The sequence below is a fragment of the Schistocerca gregaria genome, chromosome 2 (genome assembly GCF_023897955.1).
Source record: "Schistocerca gregaria isolate iqSchGreg1 chromosome 2, iqSchGreg1.2, whole genome shotgun sequence".
Classification (NCBI taxonomy): Eukaryota; Metazoa; Arthropoda; class Insecta; order Orthoptera; family Acrididae; genus Schistocerca; species Schistocerca gregaria.
The window spans coordinates 373904477-373918142 of record NC_064921.1 but is presented as its reverse complement, the minus strand read 5'-3'; the positions used below and the strand labels follow the sequence as shown (position 1 = coordinate 373918142).

General features: G+C 40.5%; 1 protein-coding gene across 2 annotated transcripts in view; it reads left to right on the top strand.

Moving 5' to 3' along the window:
* Positions 1-13666, top strand: part of LOC126319999 (DNA repair protein REV1) — a 146455-nt gene that overhangs the window by 51526 nt on the left and 81263 nt on the right. For both annotated transcript variants that reach the window (XM_049993745.1, XM_049993739.1), the window contains exons 4-6: positions 1812-1932; positions 6764-6917; positions 12481-12803. In XM_049993745.1, coding sequence (XP_049849702.1) covers positions 1812-1932; positions 6764-6917; positions 12481-12803 — 598 coding nt within the window. The remainder of the gene's footprint in view (positions 1-1811; positions 1933-6763; positions 6918-12480; positions 12804-13666) is intronic.

The following is a 13666-nucleotide window of genomic DNA, read 5'->3' as shown; positions in this document are numbered from 1 at the left end:
CAAGCCTGCCAACCCAAAGTTTGGTACAGATTTATTGATGACATCTTCATGATCTGGACTCACAGTGAAGAACAACTCCAGAATTTCCTCTCCAACCTCAACTCCTTTGGTTCCATCAGATTCACCTGGTCCTACTCCAAATCCCATGCCACTTTCCTAGACGTTGACCTCCATCTGTCCAATGGCCAGCTTCACACATCCGTCCACATCAAACCCACCAACAAGCAACAGTACCTCCATTATGACAGCTGCCACCCATTCCACATCAAACGGTCCCTTCCCTACAGCCTAGGCCTTCGTGGCAAACGAATCTGCTCCATTCCTGAATCCCTCGACCATTACACCAACAACCTGAAAACAGCTTTCGCATCCCGCAACTACCCTCCCGACCTGGTACAGAAGCAGATAACCAGAGCCACTTCCTCATCCCCTCAAACCCAGAACCTCTCACAGAAGAACCCCAAAAGTGCCCCACTTGTGACAGAATACTTCCCGGGACTGGATCAGACCTTGAATGTGGCTCTCCAGCAGGGATACGACTTCCTAAAATCCTGCCCCGAAATGAGATCCATCCTTCATGAAATCCTCCCCACTCCACAAAGAGTGTCTTTCCGCCGTCCACCTAACATTCGTAACCTCTTGGTTCATCCCTATGAAATCCCCAAACCACCTTCCCTACCCTCTGGCTCCTACCCTTGCAACCGCCCCCGGTGTAAAACCTGTCCTATGCACCCTCCCACCACCACCTACTCCAGTCCTGTAACCTGGAAGGTGTACACGATCAAAGGGAGAGCCACGTGTGAAAGCACCCACGTGATTTACCAACTGACCTGCCTGCACTGTGACGCTTTCTATGTGGGAATGACCAGCAACAAACTGTCCATTCGCATGAATGGACACAGGCAGACAGTGTTTGTTGGTAATGAGGATCACCGTGTGGCTAAACATGCCTTGGTGCACAGCCAGCACATCTTGGCACAGTGTTACACCGTCCGAGTTATCTGGATACTTCCCACCAACACCAACCTATCCGAACTCCGGAGATGGGAACTCGCCCTTCAGTATATCCTCTCTTCTCGATATCCGCCAGGCCTCAACCTCCGCTAATTTCAAGTTGCCACCGCTCATACCTCACCTGTCTTTCAACAACTTCTTCCGCCTCGACTGACATCTCTGCCCTCACTCTTTGCCTTTAAATATGTCTGCTTGTGTCTGTGTATGTGCGGATGGATGTGTGTGTGTGTGTGTGTGTGTGTGTGTGTGTGTGTGTGTGTGTGTGTGTGCGTGTGTGTGGGAGTGTACACCTGTCCTTTTTTTTTCCCCCTAAGGGAAGTCTTTCCGCTCTCGGGATTGGAATGACTCCTTACCCTCTCCCTTAAAACCCACATCCTTTCGTCTTTCCCTCTCCTTCCTGAAGAAGCAACCATCACTTGCGAAAGCTAGTAATTCTGTGTGTGTGTTTGTGTGTTTTGTTCATTGTGCCTGTCTGCCGGCGCTTTCCCGCTTGGTAAATATATGTATTGCTATTATATTTCATTTCCTTATCATTATTTTTTTAATGGTCATCCAATAGTCTGTCTCTCTCTCTCTCTCTCTCTCTCTCTCTCTCTCTCTCTCTCTGTGTGTGTGTGTGTGTGTGTGTGTGTGTGTGTGTGTGTGTGTGTGTGTGTGCGTGTGTGTGCGTGCGTGTGTGCGTGCGTGTGTGTGTGTGTGTGTGTGTGTGTGTAATCTATTGATACTGAAATTTATGTCATGTTGCTGTGAGAACAGCATCATTAATTCATTGATATTATGCATCTCTTTTTTTCCAGTTACACACTGAATATTGAAGCCGTGAGCTGTGATGAGATGTATGTAGACTGTACAGATATAATAAATGAGATGAATATAACACCATTGGAATTTGCAGATGTTTTGCGAAGAGAGATAAAGGTAGATTACTGTATTTAATAAGTGCAAAATGCTTCGGATTAATAAAGATCATTATGTTCCCAATTTTTATGGTTACAGTGGCGTAAGAAATGAGTTTTAATTAAATTTCCTTGTGTAAGTATGTTTTACATTTCTGACATGGGAGGGGAAAGAAAATTCTGAGACGTGGCATGAAGTCTATAAGGTCCTTACAAATAGTGCAAGTTCCTTGTGGAAGAATTTTCATTAAATATGTCACATATTAAAAAACAATCATTGGTTGTTCTTTGATGTAATTACTACTGCAATACCTTCATGTGTGTTATCATACGACCATAGCTACATGGCATACTGTAGTAGTTTCAGTAGTTACTTATATGTACTATAGTGCGTTTTGACATATCATCCTGAAAGGTTCTGTAAGGATTGGATGTATAGAACAAGTGAATGAATTAAGGTCCACTCAAATTTTGCAGCTGAGGCACCTTCCAATTTCATGTAATTAATTAGTTACATTACAGGTCAAACTATCAATTAGAGGGAGAAACAGTGCTCTTCTTGATACTAATGCCAATATAATCCAACTGTCTCTTCTTCCAAAATAAAACAAAGTGCTTCATTGTTGTAGGATGTTATATAAGTTTCTAATCAGATATACTCACAGAAAATTTATTTTATAGCTCATATATTTTAATTATAGCCCATTTACATGTTCTATATAAACTTTCAGTACAGTTACAAGTGATATATTATCATATTGGCATTATAAGTGTGCCCACCCACACAGCTTCAGATTTTGTCTTTTGCTTCTATATTAGAAGTACTTTTCAACATTTGTAATTAGTTGATGATGTGCGTTGTATTATAGGGTAGTATTGAGATGTTACTCATGTTTTGCTTATTACAAAAAAATTTTAGGAAGACTAATCTCATTATATGCTCACATGTTTTATATAATTATGAAGAGAAATGTATAGAAATACTTCCCATCCCTACGTCTTTATGGTGGTTTAATATCTACTAATTTTCACTATTTCTACATTTATTCAGGGATCCAGATGACATATTTTATACTAGTTGATGTAGTTAGAATGTAAAAAATTCAAGAAACATGGGTAGGTGTGCTGTTCCCCTTCCAACCTCCCTTACCCACCCCCATATTCATCCATGAGGTTACTAATTGCACTAGAAACCAATATTTGCTCTGCTGTCAGATGAAGCATATTGTTATAATATATTTCAACATTGCTTTTCCTCTCCTGTGAAATACATGCAGCAGTCTTGCTCTTGTCTGATTCCAAGCTCCACATTTTTCACTTTATTTCATATAGCCCATTTTGCCTTCCCTCCATTTCGTCATTATTCATTTGTCATGCCCCATAGTCCCGTCATAAAGGAGAAGTTTCAGGGATCTGAAATAAGTCAAAGATGGAACATATTACATACACATCCAATTTAGTTTTTATGTTGTAAATATACCTGTAACCTCCTCCCTGATTCTTTAAAACATTGAAGTCCAAAGTATAAAATGTCATTTTTCCTTAACTATATGTTGTACAGGATGTAATTTTGCCCATACATTCAGGGTTACGTGTGGATATTGTCTGCAAAATGTTTTGCAGATAGAGCTATTAATAAATAAGTAAGAAATTAAAACATCATATGTGATGCTGATTTTTTTCCCTTTCATTATTTTGTATGTGTGGGGGAGGGGGGTGGGATTGACAGCAATGAAAATATGTTTAAAGTTTATGGAAGCTGGTAAGTGCTCAATTTGTACACTGTGTGTTAAGGTGCCTCAAGACATACCGTATTTACTCAAATATAAACCGCACCTGAAAAATGAGACTCGAAATCAAGGAAAAAAAAATTTTGGAACCTAACCCGCACCTGAAATTTGAGACTCGAAATTCAAGGGGAGAGAAAAGTTTTAGGCTGCACCTCCAAATTGTAACAAAGTTGGTCCATTGTAATATGAGACACAATGTAGATTGAATGAATGATGATACAGCTACAGTAGTTTGGTTCGAGCTGTAAGCTTAGCAGTTAATCTTTACGAGATAGCCATTGCTATGCGTCAGGCACTCCATCCATATTTATACGGGTACCCTTCCTTTTTCTCATGCTTCATCTGGTTTGAATGGATTGCTTACTTTTCTTTGATCTGGTAAGTGCCGTTCTCTTTGTTATAGGTGTTTACGTCACTCTAAGCTGGAAATGCATTACTGTACTGTGTCATGTATTGTTTGTCGCATTCTGATAATGAGTGTTTACGGCCTGTCGCTGATTGCAGCATGGCCTGCTTTAGTGCGCGCTACCACCACTTACAATTAAGAAAGAAAGAAAGAAAGAGAGGAATCGTCTCATTAGCGAAACGATGGCAAGAGACTGCTATTTGTTTGATAATGATCAATAAGAACCAAATAATAGACTGTGTACGATAGATGTTCTGAACGAGAGTTTAACAAAAAATTTTGTCTGTTTGAAAATCTGTGCAGGCGCCTCTTTAGTACATTACATTCTGCACAGAAATTAGTCATCTTAGATTTAAAAGTCTAGTCAACTGCTGTGCTTCATTTCTGACTGTATCACTATTAGGCATGAGAATAATACGAATATAAACATGACATGATACATATTGTCTTCCGCGTTTGCTGTTGTCTCACTCTAGTTTCGTAGTTTATTACAGAATTTAAATGAGATAGCAGCAAACACAAAACAATACATGACAAAATGTTTATATTCATATTATTCTTATGGTGAAGAGAATACTGTATGTGATTCACAATTCATAAAATTTCCTATTAGCGAAAAAATTCAGAACCATAGTTGGCCATATTGACAAACCATGACCATCTACAAGATGTATTGCGGGTGGTCTTGTGACAAACATCTCAAACAGTCTTGCCAGTCGGATTTTCATAGTATATTGAAATGCTGCTACATTCGAAAATGAACAATACGGAATGTGTATTTACTTCATTGGATAATGTACGAAAATGCAGTGGTCGAAACTCGGGGCAGAGAAAAAAGCTTGTCTTCCACCTTTGTTTTTTAAATTTATTTACTGATGCAGAGGTTTTGGTGCCAGTATTTATCTTTGTGCCTGCAAAGCATGCCTGTGTAGCGCAACATATATTTGACAGCAGAAGTTAGTTGTGGCGGCACTTACCAACATTTTTCAGAACTTCCACTTGTTTGCACTCGATCCAAAGCCGCAGGCAGTTTTTTGGATTACAAAAACAGGAAAAAAAGTGCAGCTTAGATTTGAGTAAATACAGTAAACATAGTTTCTAACTTCTAGTCAGAATTTTGTTATTGTGGGGGTCCATAACAGCCTTCAAGTGCTTAATAAAAGCAAACATGCTCTGTAGCAGGCGATTACTTAATTTCGATCATGTGTTATTATCAGGCACATTCGTAATATTACATATTATATATCATACAATGGAAAATCTAGGATAGAATGTAACAATATAATGAAAAGGATAGTTGCTACTTATCATATAGCAGAGGTGCTGAGTCGCAGGAAGACATAACAAAAAAACTGTTGAAACGTTAGCTTTCAGCCAACAAGGCCTTTACTAAAAATAGACTACACACACACACACACACACACACACACACACACACACACACACACACACATGACCAACCTCTGGCAGTGGGATCCAGACTGTGAGTAGCAGTGCATTATGGTAGAGGCAACCATGTGGGGGTAAGGAGAAGATTTTGGTGGTTGGGGGAGGGGGAGGGGGAGGGATAGCAGTGTAGGGGTGGGGGACAGTGAAGTGCTGCTGGGAGCATGCAGGGGTGAGGTGGAGAGTGGGCTAGCTAGGTGTAGATGAGAGGTTAGATGGAGGGTGTGGGAGGGGAGGTGGATAGCGGTAAAGGAGAGAAGTAAAAAGACTGAGTGCATTGGTGGAACAGAGGGCTGTGTAGTGGAATGGGAACAGGGAAGAGGCTAGATGGGTAAGGACAAAGACGCAGATATGGAGGCCAGGAGGGTTACAGGAACCTAAGGTGTATTACAGGGAGATTTCCCATCTGGGCAATTCAGAAAAGCTGGTGTTGGTGGGAAGGACCCAGATGGCACAGGCTGTGAAGCCTCTCCCTACAATATATCCTATGTTCCTCTAACCCTCCTAGCCTCAACCTTTGTTAGTCATTGTTCTTACCCATCTAGCCTCTTCTCTGTTCCCATTCCAGCACTAAATAGCCCTCTGTTCCACCAGTGCACCCAGCCTTTTTACACCTCTCCTTTCCCACTAACCCCCTCTCTCCCCTGCCCTTCCTTTAACCCCCTGTCTGCACTTAACTACCCTACTCTCCACCTTGTCCCTGCATGGTCCCAGCAGCACTTCACCATTCGCCTCGCCTACTCTGCTATCCTGTTCCCTTCCTACACCAGCCTCATTACTCCATTTGGTTGCCTCTCCCATAATTCACTACTACTCACAGTCTGGCACCCGCTGTCAGTGACTGTGGTCGTGTATGTGTGTGTGTGTGTGGGGGAAGGGGGGGGTGGAGCATGTGTCACGTGTTTGCATGTGAGAGAGAGCTGCATTTGAGTGCGAACCTGTGTGTGTGTGTGTGTGTGTGTGTGTGTGTGTGTGTGTGTGTGTGTGTGTGTGTTGTCTATTTTGACAAACGCCTTATTGACCAAAAAATTGTTAGGCAGCCTACAGCTGGAACCATGCAATGTTTTAGTCATTTAATAATACAGATTTTGTTATTAAGTGTTATGATTATATTTGTCACTGAAGATAAAAATAAAGTCAGCTAAAGGATTTCTTAATAAAAATTTTTTGTTCAATAAAGTAAGGACAGTTTGTAGTATGAATTTTTGCAGGAAAAGACTGGGTGCCCAGCATCAGCAGGATTTGGTCCTAATCCATTGATGGCTCGCCTTGCAACAAAGAAAGCAAAGCCTGATGGACAGTATTTTATTGAGCCATCTCATGTTTTGGAATTTGTTCAAGATATTAAAGTTGATGACCTACCAGGTATTTTGTTCAGAAATTCACAAGAGAAACTAAAATATAATCACTTGTTTAGAGATACTTACTGTCAAGAAATTTTTGTTGCTCATCCTAAAGAAATAAATTATGACAGAACAATGTTAAATGTATGCTGGAAACATTTTTGGCCCCAGTTTATTAAATCCAGTTAATTTTGAACAGGTTCTCAAATGGAATAAAGAAACAGAACATCCTTACAGCATTGTTGTTCTCAGAGAAACTTATTTGCAGTGACATTTTTCATTGGAAGAGGCAGAAGGCTAAGGTTATTAGCTGAGTGTCATAACCTTAGTCAGGCATTCCGACTGGTACTGATGGAATTCACACATTACAGTAACAACTCTGTTTATTAACCATGAACCAAACTCCGTACAGCTTCAGAAGATGAAAGTCCACACTCGAATATAACTCGAAAGTTCATCTTGATGATTTGTAGCAAGTGTCTACTATGACAAAGTCCATGATTGTCAGAAGTGGTGATGGGCCAGGAGGTACTGTACTATCAGTGGCACTGTACCTTGAGGCTGTGAGCTTGTGGGACATTGAGACACAGGCCCAGATGCAGGAGCGACTGATGGAAGGCATGAGGCAATGCGCTCTGATGGGTAGCAGCAGCAGGCATTGTGGTCTGAAGCATATACACGAGAGCTGAGCAGTGCTCTAAGTACCCATCAGTGGAGGAATACAGGTGCACTGTCACGTGGACGCATGGCTGTGCAGATGCTGATTGGTGCCTTTGATTGCAGTGCTTATTACTGCAACCTGCATGGCACATATTGATGCAGTTGGCACCCCCTGATGCTGTTTCGGCTGCAGTAGGCTTGGCAGTAAACAGTACAGTGAATCTTCTTTGACAATCAACTTCGTAACATAAAGCAGGGACCATACCTGGCCTGCAAAGCACATCTGTGAATGTGGTGGCTGAATATGTAGGGGCCCAGCCCTGCATGTACTACACTAAGTCCAACTCTGCCCTTTTATACTATGTTTTCCTATCAGAGAAAGTGAAAATGCCCTACCCCTTCAGACTAGGCCTTCACAACATGTTAAAAAAAGTGTACTGCTTGTATTACATCTCAGACTCCCGAATGTGATTGAAAGAACGTAAACCGTATTTCACAACTGTGAATGTGTGGGCGAAAAACCTGAAACATCCAATATTGTGTGACTGCAGCTTTAACATTAAGTCAGGGGCTGTCACTACAGCCAGATAAATGTGGTCTGTATTAACTTGAGATGCAGAGTCATGCAAATCTTGTTGAGAAAGTAGATTCTGTGCTGGTATTCATATAAAAATTGTATGTGGTCTCTGTATTAAGGTCTGTATAAGGTCAATACATACAAAATAATGGATATACTGAACTGTGAACAGCTGGAAAATGCTCAACTTTAATACAACCCTTCATCTAAACTTTTAAAATACACACACACACACACACACACACACACACACACACACACACTAGTTAGGAATCATAGACAGATACGAATTCAGTTTTTGTTTAAAGTTAAAAAATGGAAACATCCCAAATCAAAAGCATAAGCATGAAGGCCATAGATTCAAAGAAAGCCATTTCAATCAATTTTTGTATCAGTCAGATATTGTGTTGGTTTCTGGACGTGTAATATGAGTGAAAGCAGCTAGTAGTGTGTCATTAATCATGTTGTTGTTGTTGTTGTGGTCTTCAGTCCTGAGACTGGTTTGATGCAGCTCTCCATGCTACTCTATCCTGTGCAAGCTTCTTCATCTCCCAATACCTACTGCAACCTACATCCTTCTGAATCTGCTTAGTGTACTCATCTCTCGGTCTCCCTCTACGATTTTTACCCTCCACACTGCCCTCCAATGCTAAATTTGTGATCCCTTGATGCCTCAAAACATGTCCTACCAACCGATCCCTTCTTCTAGTCAAGTTGTGCCACAAACGTCTCTTCTCCCCAATCCTATTCAATACCTCCTCATTAGTTACGTGATCTATCCACCTTATCTTCAGTATTCTTCTGTAGCACCACATTTCGAAAGCTTCTATTCTCTTCTTGTCCAAACTAGTTATCGTCCATGTTTCACTTCCATACATGGCTACACTCCAAACAAATATTTTCAAAAATGACTTCCTGACACTTAAATCTATATTCGATGTTAACAAATTTCTCTTCTTCAGAAACGCTTTCCTTGCCATTGCCAGTCTACATTTTATATCCTCTCTACTTCGACCATCATCAGTTATTTTACTTCCTAAATAGCAAAACTCCTTTACTACTTTAAGTGTCTCATTTCCTAATCTAATTCCCTCAGCATCACCCGATTTAATTGGACTACATTCCATTATCCTCGTTTTGCTTTTGTTGATGTTCATCTTATATCCTCCTTTCAAGACACTGTCCATTCCGTTCAACTGCTCTTCCAAGTCCTTTGCCGTCTGTGACAGAATTACAATGTCATCGGCGAACCTCAAAGTTTTTACTTCGTCTCCATGAATTTTAATACCTACTCCAAATTTTTCTTTTGTTTCCTTTACTGCTTGCTCAATATACAGATTGAATAACATCGGGGAGAGGCTACAACCCTGTCTCACTCCTTTCCCAACCACTGCTTCCCTTTCATGCCCCTCGACTCTTATGACTGCCATCTGGTTTCTGTACAAATTGTAAATAGCCTTTTGCTCCCTGTATTTTACCCCTGCCACCTTTAGAATTTGAAAAAGAGTATTCCAGTCAACATTGTCAAAAGCTTTCTCTAAGTCTACAAATGCTAGAAACGTAGGTTTGCCTTTTCTTAATCTTTCTTCTAAGATAAGTCATAAGGTCAGTATTGCCTCACGTGTTCCAACATTTCGACGGAATCCAAACTGATCCTCCCCGAGGTCCGCATCTATCAGTTTTTCCATTCGTCTGTAAAGAATTCGCGTTAGTATTTTGCAGCTGTGACTTATTAAACTGATAGTTCGGTAATTTTCACATCTGTCAGCACCTGCTTTCTTTGGGATTGGAATTATTATATTCTTCTTGAAGTCTGAGGGTATTTGGCCTGTCTCATACATCTTGCTCACCAGCCGGTAGAGTTTTCTCATGACTGGCTCTCCCAAGGCCGTCAGTAGTTCTAATGGAATGTTGTCTACTCCGGGGGCCTTGTTCCGACTCAGGTCTTTCAGTGCTCTGTCAAACTCTTCACGCAATATCGTATCACCCATTTCGTCTTCATCTACATCCTCTTCCATTTCCATAATATTGTCCTCAAGTACATCACCCTTGTATAAACCTTCTATATACTCCTTCCACCTTTCTGCCTTCCCTTCTTTGCTTAGAACTGGGTTGCCATCTGAGCTCTTGATATTCATACACGTGGTTCTCTTCTCTCCAAAGGTCTCTTTAATTTTCCTGTAGGCAGTATCTATCTTACCCCTAGTGAGATAAGCCTCTACATCCTTACATTTATCCTCTAGCCATCCCTGTTTAGCCGTTTTGCACTTCCTCTCGATCTCATTTTTGAGACGTTTGTATTCCTTTTTGCCTGCTTCATTTACTGCATTTTTATATTTTCTCCTTTCATCAATTAAATTCAATATTTCTTCTGTTACCCAAGGATTTCTAGCAGCCCTCGTCTTTTTACCTACTTTATCCTCTGCTGCCTTCACTACTTCATCCCTCAGAGCTACCCATTCTTCTTCTACTGTATTTCTTTCCCCTATTCCTGTCAATTGTTCCCTTATGCTCTCCCTGAAACCCTGTACAACCTCTGGTTCTTTCAGTTTATCCAGGTCCCATCTCCTTAATTTCCCACATTTTTGCAGTTTCTTCAGTTTTAATCTACAGGTCATAACCAATAGATTGTGGTCAGAGTCCACATCTGCCCCTGGAAATGTCTTACAACTTAAAACCTGGTTCCTAAATCTCTGTCTTACCATTATATAATCTATCTGATACCTTTTAGTATCTCCAGGGTTCTTCCACGTATACAACCTTCTTTCATGATTCTTAAACCAAGTGTTACCTATGACTAAGTTGTGCTCTGTACAAAATTCTACTAGGCGGCTTCCTCTTTCATTTCTTAGCCCCAATCCATATTCACCTACTATGTTTCTTTCTCTCCCTTTTCCTACACTCGAATTCCAGTCACCCATTACTATTAAATTTTCGTCTCCCTTCACTATCTGAATAATTTCTTTTATTTCATCGTACATTTCTTCAATTTCTTCGTCATCTGCAGAGCTAGTCGGCATATAAACTTGTACTACTGTAGTAGGTGTGGGCTTCGTATCTATCTTGGCCACAATAATGCGTTCACTATGCTGTTTGTAGTAGCTTACCCGCATTCCTATTTTCCTATTCATTATTAAACCTACTCCTGCATTACCCCTATTTGATTTTGTGTTTATAACCCTGTAATCACCTGACCAGAAGTCTTGTTCCTCCTGCCACCGAACTTCACTAATTCCCACTATATCTAACTTTAACCTATCCATTTCCCTTTTTAAATTTTCTAACCTACCTGCCCGATTAAGGGATCTGACATTCCACGCTCCGATCCGTAGAACGCCAGTTTTCTTTCTCCTGATAACGACATCCTCCTGAGTAGTCCCCGCCCGGAGATCCGAATGGGGGACTATTTTACCTCCGGAATATTTTACCCAAGAGGATGCCATCATCATTTAATCATACAGTAAAGCTGCATGTCCTCGGGAAAAATTACGGCTGTAGTTTCCCTTTGCTTTCAGCCGTTCGCAGTACCAGCACAGCAACGCCGTTTTGGTTAATGTTGCAAGGCCAGATCAGTCAATCATCCAGACTGTTGCCCCTGCAACTACTGAAAAGGCTGCTGCCCCTCTTCAGGAACCACACGTTTGTCTGGCCTCTCAACAGATAACCCTCCGTTGTGGTTGCACCTACGGTACGGCCATCTGTATCGCTGAGGCACGCAAGCCTCCCCACCAACGGCAAGGTCCATGGTTCATGGGGGGGGGGGGGTCATTAATCATTCTGGTATGAAATACTAAACTGTTCTCTGTACCATGACACCAATTGGCTTGTTTAAATCTCTTCAACCCCATGCAGATGCCCTAAATTATGGAGATGATAAATGGTTCTTCAATACTTATTTTGTTCTCCACATCCAAATGTGCTTGACTGCATCACATCTTTCACATTACATTACTCCAGTATGTTCTTCTACAGCGACAGTAGTCATGAGCAGATTAGATTGAGGTGAAAGGGATTTTGAAAAATTTGCATTCATGTGATCATGGTAACTAGTATTTTAAAGTATAACTGCAATTTTATGGTAGGATGTAGGTAACCTTGGAATCTCCACAACAACAGACAATAATTATATTAATTTAATTAAAGTAGTTGCCTCAACATATTACTTCCATCAATTTCATATTTAAATTTTATAGATTGTTTGTCCAATGACAGAAATTTATATGGGGGGGAGATCACAGAAGCCCATTGCTTTTATTTATTAAAAAAATACTTTTTTCTATAGTTTTTTCTCTGAAGTAGTACGAACAGCCTTTTATTATTTTCATTATTCTTACGTTCATTTTTACAGGTGTAGGATACACACTTTCACACAGACTCCATGCAATGGGAATCAGAACGTGTGGTGATCTCCAGACACAGTCTTTAGCAAATTTGAAGTCAGAATTTGGTGTTAAAACAGGAGAAACACTTTATAACCATTGCAGAGGTATTGACAACAGGGGGTTGGATACTGAACATAAACGCAAATCAGTTTCGGCAGAAGTCAACTATGGCATTCGATTTACAAAACTAGAAGAGGCAGAAAAATTTCTGAAGCAGTTGTCCAATGAAGTAGCAATACGGCTTCAGAACACTGGGATGAAGGGAAGATGTGTCACACTTAAACTTTTGGTATGTATGAAGCAACGGCATTTGTAAGTTGCATGATGATCTCTCATATTGTTCATACATTTTGTAACACAAACCTTAATTTTTTTATTTATTATTTGTATTTTATGTGTGGTTTTCCTTAAGCATCATGTTTGTTGATGAGCCATGTTAGTAAAAATATTATTTTGTTTCATGCCTTGGCATAGAGAAGTGTAGCAAGGTGCTGTAAGAGGTGCTGTGTGCACTGGCTACCAGATGCATGTGGGTGTTGAAACTTACTAGCTTCTATGGCACGAATTGAAAAAAAAATTTCTCATCATTTCACTCCTAACACTTATGCGAGTGGTCCCGGCGGAGGTTCTAGTCCTCGCTCGCGCATGGGTGTGTGTGTTTGTTCTTAGGATAATTTAGGTTAAGTAGTGTGTAAGCTTAGGGGCTGATGACCTTAGCAGTTAAGTCCCATAAGATTTCACACATTTGAACATTTTTGAACGTATGAGAGAGTGAGAGACACGAGAGCATATTGACTGGGCCTCCATGCTTGCATTATACAGTGTTTAAACAAAAACAGTGTATTTTCTTTTAGAGTCTACATGTGTGGAATACTGTCAGTCATTTTTGTCTCATTATTTAACTTTAAACTGCCATTATTGGGCATCTTATGTGGCACAAGTGTTGGCTTTCTTCTATTGCTGTGCATGACCAGACGCAAGTGTTTTCTTCGGTAGTATACACTGTACAGAAAATCAAATGAAATACTTATTCATTTTCATGTAAGTAAATGAAATTATTTATGAAAATATTTTATATATCTTTATGAATAGAGAGACGACTCACTGGAAAGCAGAAACAGTGCATTGTCTGTAGATACGCAAAGGGAAGGT